General features: G+C 51.6%; 3 protein-coding genes across 3 annotated transcripts; 2 read left to right on the forward strand and 1 right to left on the reverse strand.

Moving 5' to 3' along the window:
• Window positions 1-1,539: 1,539 nt before the first annotated feature.
• phzA (putative serine/threonine protein phosphatase) lies at window positions 1,540-3,104 on the forward strand (the record flags this gene model as incomplete). The annotated part of the gene is made up of 2 exons (XM_040852054.1): window positions 1,540-2,886; window positions 2,943-3,104. 2 exons carry the CDS (start codon window positions 1,540-1,542, stop codon window positions 3,102-3,104), a joined length of 1,509 nt encoding a protein of 502 aa, XP_040703652.1.
• Window positions 3,105-4,651: 1,547 nt separating this feature from the next.
• Window positions 4,652-7,602, reverse strand: ura7 (small subunit rRNA maturation protein UTP4; the record flags this gene model as incomplete). The annotated part of the gene is made up of 3 exons (XM_040844803.1): window positions 4,652-6,199; window positions 6,261-6,493; window positions 6,549-7,602. The coding sequence occupies 3 exons, from the start codon at window positions 7,600-7,602 to the stop codon at window positions 4,652-4,654; spliced, it is 2,835 nt and encodes a 944-aa protein (XP_040703653.1).
• A 9,980-nt stretch (window positions 7,603-17,582) lies between these two features.
• On the forward strand, window positions 17,583-18,909 carry ASPSYDRAFT_30679 (G1/S-specific cyclin; the record flags this gene model as incomplete). The annotated part of the gene is made up of 2 exons (XM_040844804.1): window positions 17,583-17,795; window positions 17,860-18,909. 2 exons carry the CDS (start codon window positions 17,583-17,585, stop codon window positions 18,907-18,909), a joined length of 1,263 nt encoding a protein of 420 aa, XP_040703654.1.
• Between the last annotated feature and the right edge of the window lie 161 nt (window positions 18,910-19,070).

A 19,070-nucleotide genomic window follows, 5' to 3' on the forward strand; every position in this document is an offset into this window, starting at 1 on the left:
AAGCAAAGGTACCACGGGGGATTTTGATCTTGAATTGTGCGACGTCAGCCACGACGAGGCCATGCGAGGGTCGGGTATCTTCGGAGCTCACCGAGGGCTGACCATCCGTATATGCCGTCAGTCAGCGACGGGGTTTGTTTCCCCACACAGAGAACAGCTGTGGGATCAAGACAGACGGGGTTGTGAGAAGGAGAACCTATAAGATCGCGCATCCAACCGAAGCCAAGACCCGATGAGGGGAAGATGAGAGGATGACTGGATTCTGAGTCTGTGCTGGGAACGGGCCTTCGCTAGGTACAGGTTTTAGTGACTCAGATTCATCAATAAGCTTGGAATGGGCGTTTTCAGAGGCGCTCCAAACAATATAAAAAGGAAACAAGCAAAAAAGCGCGAGGCGGGCGTTTGGTTCCGTAGTCTATAAAACTAGCTCTGGCCGGCTCGTGCTCCGCGCTGAGGTCATGACGATACTGATCGGCAGCAGCGTCTGAATTGGACTATGGGCAGCAGTAACCGTTCTCCATCAACAGCACAGATACTCTCTTTAATTGCACACTACCCTGGTAGCGAGTAGCGACTGCTCCATCCGTACTCAACTAATGATCTCCAGGCATCCACATAGTCTCGTCTCCATCACCGGCCCGACATTGATCCGAGACTCGGTGACAGTCCAGTGACCAGCAGTAGCGGCGGCTTTGCAGCAATCGAGACCGTCACTCTCACGAATCAAGCTGCTCGTCTTGCGGCCCCGGAGGCAAATTGTCTGGACTGAAAGATACCTGCCCATCTCTCATCGCTCTTCCTGTCGACTCTCTGTATCTGCTTAACTGCCTCCTGTCCTTTCCTCCTTCCGTGTGCTCTCGGTACGTCTGCCCCTCCCTTCCTTGCCCGTCGGCCGTCCTCCACATACGGTAATGACGCATTACGTTACGGACGGCTCCTCTGATCGATCCCCGTCACCCAACTCCGCAAACTTCAGTCCCCAGTCTCACAGTTGTGCAATTCAAATCCCTCATACTGTCTCTCTGCCCCTCCACTCTGCAACAGCCGTTCCATGATTACCGCTTCGCTGCCTCGTTGCTAACGGTTTCGTCTCAAGGAGCGATTTGTCCGCAAATCGGAGCCTTCCCATCGGTCGATCCTAGCTCTTGGTGGCTTGTAAGCTGAGATGCTATCTCTCTCTCCTTCCGCCTCCATTTATTCCAGCATCAAGTTCGCGAAGTGAATCGGCTCCTTATTTCGATTTCTTCGTCCCTAATTCTCGTGAAAAAAAAAATAGTCCTTCGTCACGGTCGCTCGTGCTTGCTCTCATTTTCGTCCAACGTCGGGTTCAGCGCGCATCGGATTCTTCACACGTCGAGCAAATATCTGAGCATTTTTCGCGGAATTCCATCGCCCTTTATATACTCTCAGTCATTTGTCTAGCAAAATTACGGCCAAGACGCCCCTAGCATTCCAGAAGCTCAGTGCTTATTACCTCAAACCTATACCGTTTCTTCGAGCGTGAGGGCCGGATCTTGGCAGATATCTCTCCTTGCAGAAATGGGTCAATCTCATTCCAAGGGCAACTCTGGCCCTGGGGATTCGCTACAGTCGTACCCATCTTTCTCCAAATCTGATACCAAAGAGTCCCTCCGATCGTTTCGAGGGTCGATCCGGTCGAAGATCCGAAATACTGACAGTCCCCGTGCGTCTACGTCGGCACTGTCCTCGGATGACAAGTCGGATGTCGGCTCCGTGAAGTCTTTTGGGAGTAGGCGCAGCTCCACAAACTTGAGTCGGCCTGCATCTGCCGATTCTGCAACCCATTCTCCCACAGATGCGCCAGATCCACCTCCCTCTCCTACTATGTCAAGCAGCCTGAAACGGGGTCATCAAGATGTAAATGCCATGAAGCAGAGTGGTGAGGTCGACCACATCTCAGATGCTCCGCCGTCCGCGCCACCGCCAGGGGCGCAAGTCAAAGCGGGCGAATCAATTCTTATCAAACGCGAGGATCAGTCGAATCCGATTCTAGATTTTATCATGAAGACCCCGCTTCACTCTGATGCATCTTCCTCTCCGGGTATGGGAATGGGCGCACTGAAGTCCATCGACCTTGATGATATGATTACTCGTCTCCTCGACGCCGGTTACTCGACCAAGGTCACAAAGACCGTCTGTTTGAAGAATGCGGAGATTGTGGCCATTTGCACTGCCGCACGCGAGCTGTTCCTTACGCAACCTGCATTGCTGGAGTTGTCAGCACCCGTGAAAATCGTCGGAGATGTTCATGGTCAGTACACAGACCTTATCAGACTGTTTGAGATGTGCGGCTTCCCACCAGCTTCCAACTACCTCTTTTTGGGGGATTATGTGGATCGCGGGAAGCAAAGCTTGGAGACTATTCTTCTCCTCCTTTGTTACAAACTCAAATTCCCCGAGAACTTCTTCCTCTTACGCGGTAACCACGAGTGTGCAAACGTGACTCGAGTGTACGGTTTCTATGACGAGTGCAAACGGCGCTGCAATATTAAGATCTGGAAGACGTTCGTCGACACTTTCAACTGTCTACCCATCGCTGCTACCGTGGCTGGCAAGATTTTCTGCGTTCACGGTGGTCTTTCGCCGAGTCTCTCTCATATGGATGATATCCGTGGAATTGCCCGCCCGACTGACGTACCGGACTACGGGCTACTCAACGACTTGCTCTGGAGTGATCCTGCCGATATGGAAGAAGATTGGGAGCCCAATGAGCGCGGGGTCAGCTATTGCTTCAATAAGAACGTGATTATGAACTTCTTACAGCGCCACGACTTTGACCTAGTCTGCCGCGCCCACATGGTTGTCGAGGACGGCTATGAATTCTACCAGGACCGGATTCTGGTAACGGTGTTTTCTGCACCTAACGTGAGTACTTTCTATCACTGCCCTTCTGAACCTATTCACTGACCATTATGTTGTAGTATTGTGGGGAATTCGATAACTGGGGTGCAATTATGTCCGTCTCTGGCGAACTGTTATGTAGCTTCGAATTGTTGAAGCCCTTGGACTCTGCAGCACTGAAGAGTCATATTAAGAAGGGACGGAAAGAGCGGAACAGCCTGCTCAACAGTCCTGTAAGTTGATTCTCACCTGTCCTCTTTTCTGCCAAGCATAAGCACCGCTTCTCGTGTGACGCTGCCGAGATTCTCGTGCAATTTGCTTTTTGCCTCCCTCTTTTTCGCGTATAGCTTGCTAACTCCCTCAAGCCCGCTGTCGTATCGGCCCAAAGTTATTAAAATATCGCAATGAATGCGTGCCAAAGCATCTGCCATATGTCATCATCCACGCGGTGTGGAACCCCCCATCCAGTGGTCGGTCATGCCATAATCCGCGTAGTCGACATTCATTATTAGACTAGCGGGCCCAACTTGGCGTTGGTACTTATACCGCGCCACGTCCCTCTGTCAATGTGGGTGTCCGACGGGTGGAAGCGATTGCAATCCTCGATCGCAACACGACGAAACGGGGTCTTTGACCAGAAGCCATACTGCTCCTTATAATCCCAGCCTGCCAATACGGGACGTGGCAGGTCCGTCGAGACCAACATTGCTATAACGTTGCATGAGATACTTCCGTGTCCACGCAACGGCAACTATTACGGTATAAGGATCTGAGAGATTAATATCTTTTCATTATACAAACTTGCTTTCATACTAGGGGTGTCTCAAAAGCGAGCATATGCCATTGATCATGGAACGAATGGGTCGGAGTTGCTTGTGTTGCCGGTTATCTTTTCCAATTTTTTTTGTTGTGATTTCTCTATTTGCTCAACGGCCGAGTTATGTGTATTTAATGATATACAAATGCGCGTTTCATCAGATCGGTAGCCTGCAGCAGGGGCCTACTTAACTCTTATTGACATCTCAACTCGTCGGACTGAAGGATAAATAGCTTTCGTTTCTTTTAGAGAAGAACTTGAGCACACCAAAAACCATGACTCGTTATCGTCCTTCACCTCCTTCTTTCTTTTACCTTCCATTTTTTCAAGCTCGTAGCTGCAAGATCTAATTCGCTGGGACAGCTGAAGGCCAGAGTAACGGCCTCCCAGCCCGACCCAAAATCCTGAGTACTACTAATTACCTCCATGTCCTGTACTCCCTGGGCACTGGGTAGTCAGTTTCGAGATCCTCACCCACCCAGGCGGAAAGAGGATATTTGAAACTTCTCGGCCGATATTACAAGCAAGGGATACACGTACCGATAATCCCTAGTATACGTAGTATCCAGTTTAATTTAAGAGCAAGGTTAGATCGATTGCCAATGTCACTTTTAAATTGAAATCAAAATCAAAATCTATACAGTGCAACGTAACATAGCAGCATATCCGGTTCGCCAATGAAGATAGTATGAATAACATGAATGAAACAGATGAATTCCGCGGGAATCTATTCGATAGGATCCCCGACTCTCGGGGTCTTGACTTCCCTTTCTATCCGATCTAACATCGCTCCTTTCGTTCTCGGGTTGCTTGCTTGTACAGCGTTGAATAGCATACATTAATAGCTAGCGTAGCATGGGTGGATGTCGACCCGGTTGAACAGTTGTTCAAATGTTGAGAAATAGAAGTGTATATGCAAAATATAGACAGCCAAAGAGAGAAGATGGGGAAATATAAACTCCAATCCTTTCTTTACTCATACTCGCGCACATAGCGATCCGGAAGGTCAACGTCCCACATCGGCCGTTCGATAACGGCAACCTCTAACCCGGTATTGGGATTGCTGTCACGGTCCTCCTCCGACTCGGTTTCGGCATCGGTAGCGCTCAGCGGGACGATGCCTAGAATCCCACGATACTTGTACGTATACCACCATCGACGCGCCGGTGCGGAGGACTTGGCGACTTGCTTGTCCGTGCCGGTGACCTTTGTAGAAGTGCCGTTGGCGGCGCTATTATTCTCCCTTCGGAGTCGCGCGAGCCGGGCATCGTTGTCTTCCTCCTCCTCTTCTTCCTCGTCGTCGGTGGCGCGCTCGCGCTCTTTCTCAAGCGGCACCCATTCACCCTGCGTTGCGTCGGGCCCAACGAACGCGCGGGCCTTGGTGTCGGAGAAAACGTTCGTCTCGGATAGGGGCATTTTATCACCCGCGCCGGTGTTGTGCTTTTTATTCTTCTTCCCAGTTACCGCAGCCTCTTCAGCAGCCTCTTCGCGTTTCCGCTTCTGGGAAGAAGACTGTTTCTGCTTCTTGGTTAATGCCTGGGAGTTCGCTGTTTCCGCGGCTTTGCTTTCGGCGGTTGCGGCGGCGTCGAGTTCCTCTGTGCTTGGGAAGTCGTGCTTTAGGTCGAACATCCACAGCCAGGAGGTCCCGTAGAGCCAGAGGCGCTCGCGGGATGGATCGGAGAGGTCCCAGAGGCAGCCCATTGCTCGGTCTTTGACGCCCTTGAAATCCATTGGGAGGAAGGCCTTGGGGTTGCGCCGGGACCATTCGGAGAGTTTACCCTCCAGGGCGTCAAGCTCGACGAGTTGGTGCTCTGTTGTGAGGGCCATGAGGCGGGATTCTTCCTCTGTGGTGCCGTCTGTTAGGAGGGAGGGGCTTGTTGTTGGGGGTCTGAAAGAGAGGAGCGCGACGCTGGATTTGAGACGAGGGATCGGGGAGTCTGCGGCGATGGCGCGCCAACGCTCGCCTTCTAAGATTGGGGAGTCATCCTCATCGTCGGAGTCGGATTCGTCATCGGATTCCGACGAGCGGTTCTTGGATTTGAGTCCTTCGCCGGCGGCTTGCTCGAGCGTCCAGGTGTCGATGCAGCCGGAGATATCACCCGAAGCTAGGATCTTGCTGTTGTGCGAGAAGACAACGCATCGGACCGTTCGCTCGTAGTTGCCTAGGGTGCCGTGTGAGATGTTCTCGAACCGAGCATGGCGAGGCGCTCTGTGGAGGTTGACCAGTTGGGGCAAGATCTGGGTTTTCTCCTGAGCCGACGGCGCGGGTTGTATTCTTGCGAGAGAAATGCCGCTGTTAGGGCGGACGATGCAGAGCCACCGGCTGTCTGGAGAGACTGTTACGAGGCGAGCACCGCTTTCGGAGACTGAGGCAGGGATGTCGAGCTTTTGTACGCGTAGTGTCCCTCGCTCGTCGCCTTTGCGCCGTCTTACGGAAAAGATTTTGATGTTGGATATCGTAGCTATAACAAGGATCTTTCCGTCGTTGGAAAGCGTGGCAGATGTGATGTTTTCTTCGCCCTGTAGCAGAAAGGACCGTCAGAATGCGCACAAGAATTTCAAGACTTGTGTGTTTCGTTACCTGAATCAGAACTTTTCCAACCAGCCGATGCCTTTGCCCGTCAGGAACTTCGTGTACCGAAGTTGGACCACGAGAGACCTTCCAAATGTTGACCTCTCTATCCCAAAAGCTCATTACCAATCTAGAAGAGGGCGACGAAACGACCGGAGGTACTTGCGGAAGGCTTTGGAGGTTTCGATGGTGCTCTTTTCCGAATTCTCGTAGGGGCAGGACGACGGGGCTAGCATCAGGTCCTACTTGCAGTTAGCCACTGTTGAATGGGATAATGTAGTAATATAAGTGTCATACCTCCAGAAACCACGACACTGAGATTCTTTGTCTCGTAAACAGCAAATGTCTTCACATCGTGGGTATGATACCTCCGATGCGTCATCTCCATCCATCGGCTGCTCTTATCACCTTTCTCACCAGGCTTCTTTCTGTAAACGACTGTCCGCTGGTCGGCACCACCACTGACAACGGTCTCTCCGTCCGCGCTGACTGCAACATCCAGAGTATCCGCCAAATGGCTATGCAGCCGTTGGATAAGCGAGTAGTTCTTCGCATCCCAGAACCGCACTTCACCAGCAGAGTCACCAGACACAATAGTCTCATCAGGCAAACACTTCACGGACCAAACCAACAACTCCTTGGACCCGCCTGTAGGACCCTTGCCCAGACTAATCGTTCTAAGAATCTGCCCATTGCGAATATCAAAGACCCGAATCGAACTATCCGCATAACCCGCAACAATCGTATTCCGGTTCTGAAACGTAACACTCAAAACCCGCGGCTTCTTTGTCGACGGCCTCAACGTCTTCAGAAACCGCATATCATCATCCGCAGTCGACATCAACACAATCGAGCCATCCGCACAACCCGCCGCCAAATGCTGCCCCGTAAACTCCCCCTCCGCAGCGGGAATCGGCTTATTGTCCCGTCCCTTCGCGGCCTGCCACCGCGGCTGCGCCGCAAGGCACCACATCTCTCCATAGTTCCCGCTCGAATGGCGCTTTGGCCGCCCCTGCTCGAGATCCCATTCCGTCACCGTCGTCGAGTACCCGATGCTGAACAGGCGCAGGCGACCTGCAACTTTCTGCCCATCCGGCCCTGGCTCTGGCGGATCCAGCGTCCAGACTAGACCCTCGATGCTGCGGTCTTTCCCGCCGCGGAGGACGGTTTCCTGGAACCAGGCGCCGCGCGCGGGGTTCCAGATTTCGATGTCGCCGTTGGCGCGCCCGACTGCGAGGCGGAGGGTTGGGACGCCCTTCCCGCCGAGCCCGATGGACGGGGGGTGGGAGAATGCTAGCGCATTGATGGCTTGCGGATTATACGGCACGAAGCGGCAGCGGTGGATATCCATTGTACGTCGTATATCGTGTTGATTCAACTGCTGTGAGTATTTGGAAGGGGGGAAGAGGTTCGGCGACCAGGACCGTTGGTTTTGCGGTATCCCACGCTTAGGTGAATGCGATGACGCTGTATTGAGAGAAAATACGGTACTCTGGCTCGGAGTAAAGAGCCTACCGTTATGCAGACATTCCGGTAAAAGTACACGGGGATTAGGTGGGTTTGGATGGAGCTCGTCCGGTCAATTGTTAAACTCGGCGGTGTTCTACTTTTTTTTCTTGATACAAATTTTAGCGCCTGCGGAGGTTCCACCCGGAGCTCCAGATCACGTGATCACATGGCCAAAGTGATGGACCACGGTTCTCTTCGAACCACATTCTGCCTAAGGAAGTCTACTTGGACCTACGAGTGATGTCTGGTGTCAATGTAGTGTTCGAGAGGCCGGGATTGTCAGGTCTCTTTTGGAGTGATGCCCCTTGAGGACAAATGGTACCTCGGACCCAGTCAGCAAACGATTCGTCCAGTCACGCAAAGTATAGCGGAGTCCCTCGAATTCTATTCCTAATCGATCCCTCGGTTTCTCTCTGGTTGTTGCGCGTAATATTCACCGGGCGTCACCGGCCATCACACAACGTTGACTATCCCGAAAGCTAGAACAAGCCCATCGCGTGCACGCGTTTTTGAGACCAAGACGGCATGGCAGCATGACTCGCATGAGAGCAGCCCATCCAGTAGCATGCACATGAGCTCTGAGAGTCTGTGGAACAAGATAAGCAGCGGCCAGCTAGCGACAGCCAACCAGTTCAGACTATCAATAAGCTTCAGAGTTGACACCACAATGGCAATGGGAGACTGTCTCTGTGCGTCTCATTGAGGTGTGGACGACAATTGCATGAGCGCCAAGATAAACCAGCGTTCGAGGCTTCATCTTCCTCTCCACTGTCCTCCGGAGGGAGGACTGCATTGATGGACGCAGATGCGCAGGGATGGGGTGTCAGAGACTGATGAAAACAGGGAAGTCGGTAAGATACGAGTTAGACCTGGACCTCAACGTCGCGAAGACGAATCTCAATGCGTTTTGCGATGGAAGCGTGACAGACATATGCACGTCTGATGTATGCTCCAAAGTTCAATGCCTGAAGGGCTGCCACGTCAGTCAGACCCTCGTCGCAACTGTGCCATCGCGGCTTGCGGTTTGGACTAAATATGCCGCCCTTGAAGGTAAACAGCCTGATAGGGCGAAAATGTCACGATTCCGCAGGGATATAATTCCCGCAGGAAGGGTGGCTATTCTGCACCCAGGAGTTGCAGAGGCTGAAAAGAGGAGGGGCTGGTCATTAACTGCATCAAGTTGTACATGCTCCCAGCAGCATCCGCGACGCGCCGTGTGAGACTGTGAGTGGCAAAGGCTCGCTTGCCGAGAGGCTTGAGGCTTGCAAGTTCAGCTGAATCGACAACTTGATCGTCGGCCCGGTGCGGGGTATTTCGAGATGAGCCACATCTCTGCCGGTTGGGCGTCAGCACGACCTGTATGCTGCACCATCGTTGTCTGAAGTCTTTTCGCAGTACATTCGTGCGGTCGTTGAGTTCAGAGCAGGTGAAAAGTAAGTAGGGGGTTGTCTTCCTCTTCAGCCTTGACTCGAGCCCAGTGACTACTCGCTACTACAATATTGGGCACCAAATTGTGTTCGTTCGCCACAAATAAAGCTCGGATAGGTCATACTTTGCGCTGCGGGTATTGAAAACGGTGGCGAGTCACGGACATTTTGTGGAAGTCGTGAGTTTGGAAAAAGGTTTTATTGGCCTTGATCGACAAGATGAACGTGAGCAGCGCAAGGCAGAGTGAGGCAGAGTGCTCCAAATTGATGATGCTCTATATATAGGTGTTGGCCGGCGTCTCACGATCACAAGTCCAATCTATCACCATTTCTCGTGAGAGGTCTGTCTATCGTATTATTCCAAAGCTAGCGGTCTATATCCTAGCTGCAGTTACTCGAGTTTGAGAAAACGCCACGGCCATATCAGCAGCGCGCGAGCAGAGGTAAGAGACTATGAAGACCGGAGAATGGCGATCTCGAATATACTCCAGACCAAACAAGTAGTGGTCGCGACTCCGCATGAAAGATGCCACTCGCGTGCCGTGTCAGACTTGAATCAAGATAGAGTTACGGGGTCGTCGTTTAGAGCTGCGATGTCGAAAGCGATCATCGCGGTGCTCCTCCAAATTTCGTACAGAACATGTGATGGCAATCGCTGGCAGCGTTCAAAGTATTGAGCGATGCCACCATCGGCTACTACGTACTCCGGAGTATAGTTCAATAATGGCAGGACGGATCCTTGGTTCAGGAGGTGGCTGACGCGACGATTCAGCTCGCCTCACACAAGAAACTTGCCGGTCGAGGAGTTGGCCGATTCGCAATCGCAGGCAATCTCGCAACCTAAGCCAGCCCATGGTCGCATCGATTTGGGGGACGAGTTCGCACTTGGGGTGTCACTGTGTCAGTAGTGAGGGGACAGACGGCTGACAGTGCCTTGGAAGGATTGACAGTCTTGCGCGTTCCAAGTTAAATGGGCCAGGCTTCCTTGAATTGGATTTCGGCCGGCCGGGATCCCCTGGACTGGATTGGAGAAAGGCTCAGGATTAGTTCGAAAACTGGGAACAAACACGCCAGATTAGCAATAAGCGCGATTGACTTTAACGCGATCCTCGAATCAACGCGCGTAAAGGACTTTTCTGAGTCGCCGCCAAGGGCCGCGGATAAGGCCTTTGATCCCGGTCGTTATGTCATTCTTGTATGAGCCCCAGGGCCCCTTATAGAAACGCGGGCGAGGAGTGGACTGTACTGAGCGGCAGCGGGACAGGACTCAATTGATAGCCGAGGTGTGCTCGGGATGCATCAAACGATGGTATATATCAATCAAGCAAGTGACAATTCGCAGAATGTGAAGGAAGACCCTGTAATAGCCCGAAGGAGAGCTGGAGGCTTTAATGAAGATTGTTGATCTGTGATTGCAAAAGGCCAGAACGGGAAGCGCTGAAAGCCCGAAACGTGGGACGCGAGTCAATCAATGACGCCATGGATCTGGTGCGGTTCTCTGGGCGCAGGATCTATCGATTCGATCAGCTCGCGAGCCAAACTTTTGGTAGATAATCTCCGACGGCCGATGAGACCTGTGCGGAGCCACAATTGGACTGATAACGATGCAATTCGCGTGTTCGCTTGCGCCGAGTTCCCGGGCCTGGGACTGAACACCCAGACGCAGAGCAGGAATCGTGCTGAGCGTGTCTGAGAGAGAGGGCTGCGTTCTATGGGGTGAGGTGGAGTCGTTTATTTACACTACGGCCGGCCCGCTTGATTTCTATTTAGCCCCTTGGGGTATTTTACCTGTACTTTTGTAAGGCTGTTATTTTGCTGGTCCTTGTCATGTACTCCGTATGTATGTATTACTAACTTCCCACTGTCTTCCATTACCTGCTCCAAAGGTGACTGTGACTCCATATTAGGCCCATTCAAGGCTGTCAACTCGCGCAGAACCATCAAGAAGGCGCTGCAGAGGCCTCAATCCACGGTTAGGCATCTCCGCAGTTCCGGTGAGGCTAAAGATTCCTTTTTTTTTTTTCTCGGAGGGTCTCTGTGTCACTTTTCGCCCAACGGTCAGAACTCAGACGTGACGGCGAAGTTCGAACGGAGGGGCTGGCAGAGTGAGATGAAACTGAGACCCGACCCAGGGGGCAGAGGCAAATTCATAGTATGATTACAGTGGTCCCTATTGGCTGGAACAAACTCAGTCTCATGATATCATGAGGTTTGTTCGACACGCGCTTAATTTGCAGAGACAAGCTTCTTTCAGGCTTTGTTAAGTTGAAGGTAGCGCAAAGTTGAAGGTTCTATCTACCCCTTCAGACAACGCTTCAAACGGTTCGGACACCGACTCGTTCTGCCTATACCTAAAGTCCTCGTCGTCCACCATAAACGGCCCTTGGCTTTGAGAAACCACAGTGGATCATCAAGACAGTCCTTGTTACTGTTACTAACAGGGCTGCACCCAGTGACTAGTTAACTAATTCAGGAGACGTGCTCCGGTCTCCATACGAGACGAGAAAGGACCGCGAAGATGAAGAGTTACCGCGAAGTTACTGTACGGAGTGCAAACAAACGATCATTGACAAAAGTAATTATTACCAGACCCAGGCACAACACATCATCATGGATACTGGTAAAGTCCCTTTAAATGATGTCTAATGTGACACCGACTATCGTCTGCCTCCTAAATCTCGCAGCGATATTAACAAACAGTCTGGCTCCAAACAATTGATATGTCAAAAATAGCAACGTATCCAAAAAACTGGGTTCCTCTGCACCGTAACCCCCCCGGGAGGCTGTTCCGCAATCCTTCTAGAAACCTTCCATTTCCAGACCTCCGTCCTTCTCTCGGTTTCCACTCGGCCCACCCGCGAATTTTTCTTTGCGTGCCTGCTGCAGTAGTCCGGATAGTGAACGCCGAATGGAGTCAGGCTTGCTTCATGAGGAAATTGGACTACGTAAATTTGGTAGGGAGGTCAAATTCTCTCCCGTTCCTTCCGGGTCCGCGAATGTTCTGTGGTACGGAGTCCGTTGTGGGATTTGAATCTTGGCATTTGGGGTGAGAGGGATAACACGGAGATGAGATCTCCAAGTCCAAGACAACGGACTGCCTCTTCCTGAGGCGTCTTGGGCCGTCTCGGAAGTCTGGATGTCAAAGTACTTAAAATTTGATGTTCATCATCCGTCCATCATCGTCGTTTTAACTGCCGAGACAGCGAACGATGTGGCCAGGGACTCGGGAGCGGCGAGGAACTTGGCCGAAATGCGAACAAGTGAGTATTCAAGGCTTTTCAGGATCCGCAGTGGGCTGCAGTAGTGAGCAGTAATATCGGGTCCGAATGCGGTGTACTTGGTCGTATGAGTATCAAAGTCCAGCAAATTTCGTCGAAATAACGGCGACTGCAGTTCGGTATATCCTTGCAGGTATTGAGGTACCGATGCGAGCTACACACACTCAACCCAAATACAGGTATTCAATCTGCCTGTCTTGGAGCGAAATTAAGCTCCGCAACGCAACGTACTCACTCAGCACACAAGCACTGCGTAAGGGCGCCTGCAGTGAAAATGAAATTTGGAGGCTGGAGTTGGGCGACTGCAGGGACAATCGCAAGGAGATTTCGATCCAATTCGTTTGATATCCAGCCCCTGCAGCAGGAAGGCCCGCGATCATGCAATATTGGCTGGGCTTGCGTTCGTTTGTTGGTCCATCACTTCGTGCTGGCCTGCTTGGCCTCCCTATTCTCCACGAGTACGAGTCACTAATGCGCAATAACCTGGAAAATAATATTGCGGGCTTGGGACATCCTTGCTCATTATCCGAATTGTTTGATTGCTCGCCCCTGCGCCTTTAGTTCACCAGTAGTATGTGATGAGTAAGCCCCCTTTACACAGCAAGCCACTTGCCAGCAAATCTACATCGGAGATATTCCGTGGGATAGCCCAAGTGAGCGGAATCAAACAGCCGCTGTATTGATGCTTATGGACATGGCGGCGTCACTATTTGTCCTGGTCACAGAGCTAGCACCTCGCAATTCCACCAGGCAAAGGTGGCCGTTTGATGCTCGCGAAGATCAACTCCGAAGTAAGGCAGGCCAGGAGCTCCCGTCGCCCCAAAACGCCTCAATACCAGGAGAGCACAGGGATGGCGAGGGGATATAGCCAGCAGTGCGGAAATTTAAATTCAATGACAACGGTCCCTGGTGGCAGATTGATACGTCCTTGATAGTTGCAGTTCAGATCAGTGGGGAAGCAAGTGACAAGTAACGCCATCAGCCACATCAGCCTCTTCCGAGCCTTGGTGAATAAAAAGTGAATGAATGATAGTCAAAGGGGAAAATATTGAACTCCTTATTAGTTATTTCCGAGATCAGGAGACGGGGGGGTTGTCAAATGTGACCAGGACCAGCGCGGAAGGCGTGGACGTGGACGTGGACGTGTCGCGTGCTTGCTCAAATAGGCATTATAGCTCATGGAGGACAGAGTACAGACTACAGAGTGACTGATGGAGGACAGGTTGACAGCGCTTGGGCGCAGCGTGTTGAGCTGTAACAACCGTCGCGCCAGGGCCAAAACGACAGAAAATTGCGTAAATCGCACGACATCCATCCCGGGTCGTATTCAAGGCTGCGATCGGCTGCGTCGCAATGGTTTCAACTCCCAAGAGTTCTTTCCTTCACAGCTATGGGTTCGGGACTCCGGGTGGGTTTCAAGACAAAGAAATATCAGCCACGGTCGCAAGTATGACCCCAAGCTCTGCAGGTAGTCGATTTGATAGGCAGCAGTGCGGAGGACATTGGAGACTGCACTGCGGTATACGAATGGACATGACATTGATTTGAGATTACTCGCACTCCGTACTTCCTTGTTGTTGTTGTCATCATACGGAGGTGTACACTTCATACAATTCGTACAAGCCGTGACGGATGCGAACCAGTCTTACCGGCCGTCAGCAGCTGAAAGGAAATTGGTAGCGCGCAATGTGGGCGGAAGCCGTGAAATGGTCCTCAAATCGCATTCGTCCCACTTGTGACATACGGACGCAATTCCAAAGTAATGACAACATCAAACTCATCCAAAAGCAGCCAACGGATATCTGATAATGCAACTCCGATTCAGAATCAAAAAGAAGATGGTTGTGCGTTTGTCTGTTGTTCAAAGTACTGCTTTTTCGGGAGGCATCGACAGGCCAGAGCCGGCGTTGCCTAAAATTACGTCTCCAGTGTGGCCAGTGTGGACTGGTCAGTTAACGAAACGCGGCTGATATGGGAGGGCCAAAAAGGATGTAGAAATTACAATCCTTACAATTCGCTCTGTGATAAAATACAGCGAGGGGAATAAAAGTCGCCGCGCCAAGCAGCCGAGGTGTTCCTGGATGGAGCCAGGGAGGAGGACAGGCTGGGAACGAGTCGCTGTTCTCGCTGGAGAGGCCGGAGATCTCCCCACTCAGGAGCCCACAGCACAACGCGGGTGCTGCACACAACCAACAAGGACCACTCGTTTGGCTGCTCCTCTCGAGGGGGGTTCTGCGACGTCAGAAAGGTTATCGGAATTCAGTGAAGTCAGTTTTCTCAGATGCGTTGCATCCTTCAGAGTTCAGACGCATCGACCCTTTCCACTCTCTTCAAGAGAATTGAAGACTCAATCCCGTCATCAATATCAGCATTCCGATACTGACCACGGCTACGGATTTTAACTACGGTGCGGTTTGTAAAGACATCAGTGGCAGCCAACAGAAGTACAGCTTATTAAGTGCTATTATAAACTTTCACGTTTCCAGTAAGGGCGTCTCTGGGGCTCAGGCCGCGTCTTGCAAATTGGTTCTCGCCTTTACGAGCTCCCTGCGAGGTTCTGGAAAAGGAGTGCCTATCACTGCGGGCTGGGGCTGGGAGCCTGGACTCCTCTCGAGTCTCCTCCATGCGATCTCCTCGATTCAACTGTCAGTGAGGTCCAGTAATACCATCAAGCATCTGAACTTTCCTCATGCAATCTGAATCCGCTGAATAGTTCGTAAGAGCCAGTAGTTGACCCAGCGGACCTGACCCTGAAGAACTAAACGCTGGGACACTGCACTGAGCTGTTTCAACGGCCAACTGCGAAACGCGCTTCGAGGGGCAATCACAAGGTGACTGGTATCTCTTTCTCAAGCACAATAGACTGGCAACTGCTGAGACCAGCTGAAACAAGACGGGAACCATACGAGCCATACAAATTTGACCCGGCTGAAGGTTCAAATACGCGATACAATACCCGAGCCCACCTTACTTACACGACTTACACGCTTACCCACTCAATTACAGGGGAGGCCCGTCACGCTTTACCATACCACGCTCCAGCCATACAGCAGCTCACCTTCAGCCGACCCTCTCGAGACCTGTATCTCCGGCCCTCGTCCCTTTGATCCTCTTCTTCTTCTTTTCTCCCCCTACACCCGCCTGGAGAGAGAAGCCGCTCCTCCTCATTCTTCTCTCCTCCTTCTCCTTCTTCTATCTTCGACTCCTCTCCCTTCCTCTCCTCCCATCTCCCCTCGCCCCTTCTCGTCAATTCCTCCGGAGAGATCTGAGACTGGTCTCCAGGTAGAGATACAGCCGACGACGTCCCGTCTGTCGACCAAATCCTGCATCCGTTGCACCAGCTCTCCAGTCGAGTCGTGTCCGTCAGCTTCCGCTTCGACGCTTACCTCCTCGGCGTTTGTTAACTCAAACGGCGAATCTCCCCCTAATCTGACAGTCGAGGTCAATTCCCTGGCATCGTCGGTTAGAGTCCCCTGATTCAGCTTCTGCCGGTTAGAAGAGCAACAAGAAGGGTCTTTTTGATTTCAATTTCATTATTTCCCTTTGAAGGACGCTTTTTTTTCGTGTACATGATTCTCTTGCGGTTGTGATTTGCTGGAAGGTGAGCTGCTATTTTTTTTCTTTTGCCCTTCAAACTCCGTTCGACCCAACCCGCATAGATGCCAGTCGGTGCATGAAACCGTCGACCCGCAATATACCTCTCAATCCACGCCGGTCCTCTTCGTCTTTGCAACGAGCGAGCGTTCTCGAGATCATTGTGCGTCTGGTGAACTGTGGTTCAAACCGGATTCAGCATTCGTATACCTTGGAACAGCGGGAGCAGGAGCGTTGCAATCCAGTATCTGAGAGACAATGTACGCTGGAAACCTGCGTCAAAAAACTGAGTGCAATATCATGGAATATTCTATCGGTCAGCGGGAATTGGGTCCATCTCTTGTGGTGGGACACCATGGCCTGATGGTTAGCAGAAGTCATGTACAGATGATCATCAATGACGATGCCAGAGATATTCTCTCTGTAAAAAACGCTGCTACGTGGACAATCCATGCTGATTTAAGGCACACGGACTTCATTTCTCTATCATCTCCTATTTAAGGGGGTCGTCATGGGAATGCGTCCCCTGGTTGCATACTTTAGACGGACGATCTAGCGCATCACATACCGAGCAGTCTTGCTCTCACTGGCCTCTGTCGTCCATTCGAAAATGCAAATCTACACCGATGGCTTGAAACTGGTTGGCTAACCATTTTCTTCGGTGTGTCCAGGAACAGTTTCAATTCGAATTCGCACCTATCAAACTCGACCTTACCGGATCCCTTGAATGTGGATTTCGACAAACCGCAGCTTTCTATCCGACGGATCACTCTAATCTTGTACGAAGACGCTTAGCAGAACGCTGGGTTGCAATAATCTGTACGTTGTGAATACTGCTGCATTCTGGTCCTCCCCCCCTGACAATATCCCTACCCCTTCCTAGGGTTTGTGCCTGTACTCCTGTTCCACATTCCGGAGTCCGCCAGGCCCGCGATCATACACTGGTTCCTAGGGTGAAGACGTTCGTTCGTTCTTTGCCCTTCGAGCTAGTTTCCTCCAGACTCAAGCTCGACAGATCATTCCTGCGTCTTGCCCCAGCCTAGATGCCAGACACGCCGTCACGGTAAGGGTTGCATTGTGCCCTCTGCCCGAAGGCCTTTAATCTGGGTTAGTACTCAACCCCAAGGGGTTCCTTATATGGTTCCCTCAGAACGCATCGTTCTCTTTTCGAACCTCAATCTCCCTCCTTACCCTCTACTTCTTGGTTTCGGGATCTTTACTGTTTTACTCTCGTTTTAATATTTTAATAATCTTTTCACTAATACAGTCTCTCTTTTTAGCTCTAGCCACCTTGAAAGCTTCGACCCCGTTGGCTCGCCGTCATTACCCCAGCATACAGATTATTATCTCGCTGCTGGTCACTCTTTAATACTTACCCAACTATTTCCACTCCTTAATCTTTACAACTAATTTGACGACTGTCGCTCTCTTAATTCCGTCGTTCCCTGCAAGACACGGTGCTCTTCAGGTCCACTCCTTGAATACTACTATTCAGTTCGACACTCCCCTTCCAGTTCGACAAAATGGCCTACCACAAACGCCCAACTTCGAGCTACCAACCCTGTGACACATTCTTCGTGGAGTCGTACGAGGACTTTCCTGTTCCCCGGATGGATCCAAAGGAGCATGCAAAGCTGATCGCTCGCGAGCGTCAGTATGCTATCGCCGATGAATTGTCCAGAGTTACGAGTGAGGAATACCGTGAGGACGTGTTATCCCACATGCTGGACATGGATGTTGGTTATCCACGGCCCCTCGCACCTCCTTCAGATCATGGCTAATTACGATGTGACCCCACAGGCTTCTACCCTTGCTGATGTCGAATCTATTGACATCCAAACGGAAATCCAGTGGTTCATGCGTCCTTACCTTCTTGACTTCCTAATTGAAGCCCATACCGCCTTCCAATTACTGCCGTCGACCCTGTTCTTGACCGTCAACCTTCTCGACAGATACTGCTCCAAGCGTGTTGTCTATAAGAGACATTACCAACTGGTTGGTTGTGCAGCATTGTTGATTGCGGCTAAGTATGGTGACAAGAAGGATCGTGTACCAACAATCCGGGAACTCAAGTCCATGTGCTGCTCCCTGTACGACGATGACATGTTCATCCAGATGGAATGGCATGTCTTGCAAACACTTGGGTGGACAATCGGACACCCAACCGTCGACACCTTCCTTCAGACGGCAGTCATGGACACCCCATACGACCCGGAAGTGGAACATCTAGCTCTGTACATTGCAGAGATCTCGCTCTTCCACCGGGAGTTCGTGTCCAAGCCATCCTCGGACCTTGCGAGGGCATCCCTTGCCCTATCACGGTGCATCCTAAACCGCCCTCAGCCCCGTCACACAGAATGGGCCTCGCAGTATGACTCGATGACGCTGGTTGGGTTGTCACAGCAGCTTCACCAGCCATCTCAGGTGCTCGCGAGGAAGTACTCATCGTCTCACTATTCCCGGGTCTCCAAGATCCTCGAACAGTTCCTCGCTCGTCAGGCCTCGATCGCAAGTTACTCGCCGCCGAGCCCCCCGTCCGACATGGTAGACGTTGAATCCAAGCCATATGAAGGAGAAATTGGGCTCGCTACTCCGCAGAAGGCTCCTCATCCCTCCAACATGCCACACGGCTACATCACCCCGCCAATCACCCCTGAAAATGAAGCCTTCGTCAATGGTACCAATGCTGGCTATGTGAAGACAGTCCAGGTGCCTAGCGCGTGCTCACCGTCGCCGACACCTTCACCTAGTGTGCAGCAGTATATGACCCACAACCCCTACCAGCAGGAGTCCGCCTACGTGTCCCAACAATATCTCCAACCCCAAATGAGCTTCACCACCGGATATTAGGCTTTGCTAGTATTTGAATGCCTATCATATCCTCGCAAATCTTGTGCCATAATTTAGCCGATCTGGTTTACTCTACATAGAACCCTTGGAGTGGTTCCGCCAGCTGTCTTGCAAGGACAGACCTGGAATTTCCCTTTTTCTTACAATCATTTTCTTTTTGT

Source organism: Aspergillus sydowii (genome assembly GCF_001890705.1).
Source record: "Aspergillus sydowii CBS 593.65 unplaced genomic scaffold ASPSYscaffold_4, whole genome shotgun sequence".
In the NCBI taxonomy this organism is placed as follows: domain Eukaryota; kingdom Fungi; phylum Ascomycota; class Eurotiomycetes; order Eurotiales; family Aspergillaceae; genus Aspergillus; species Aspergillus sydowii.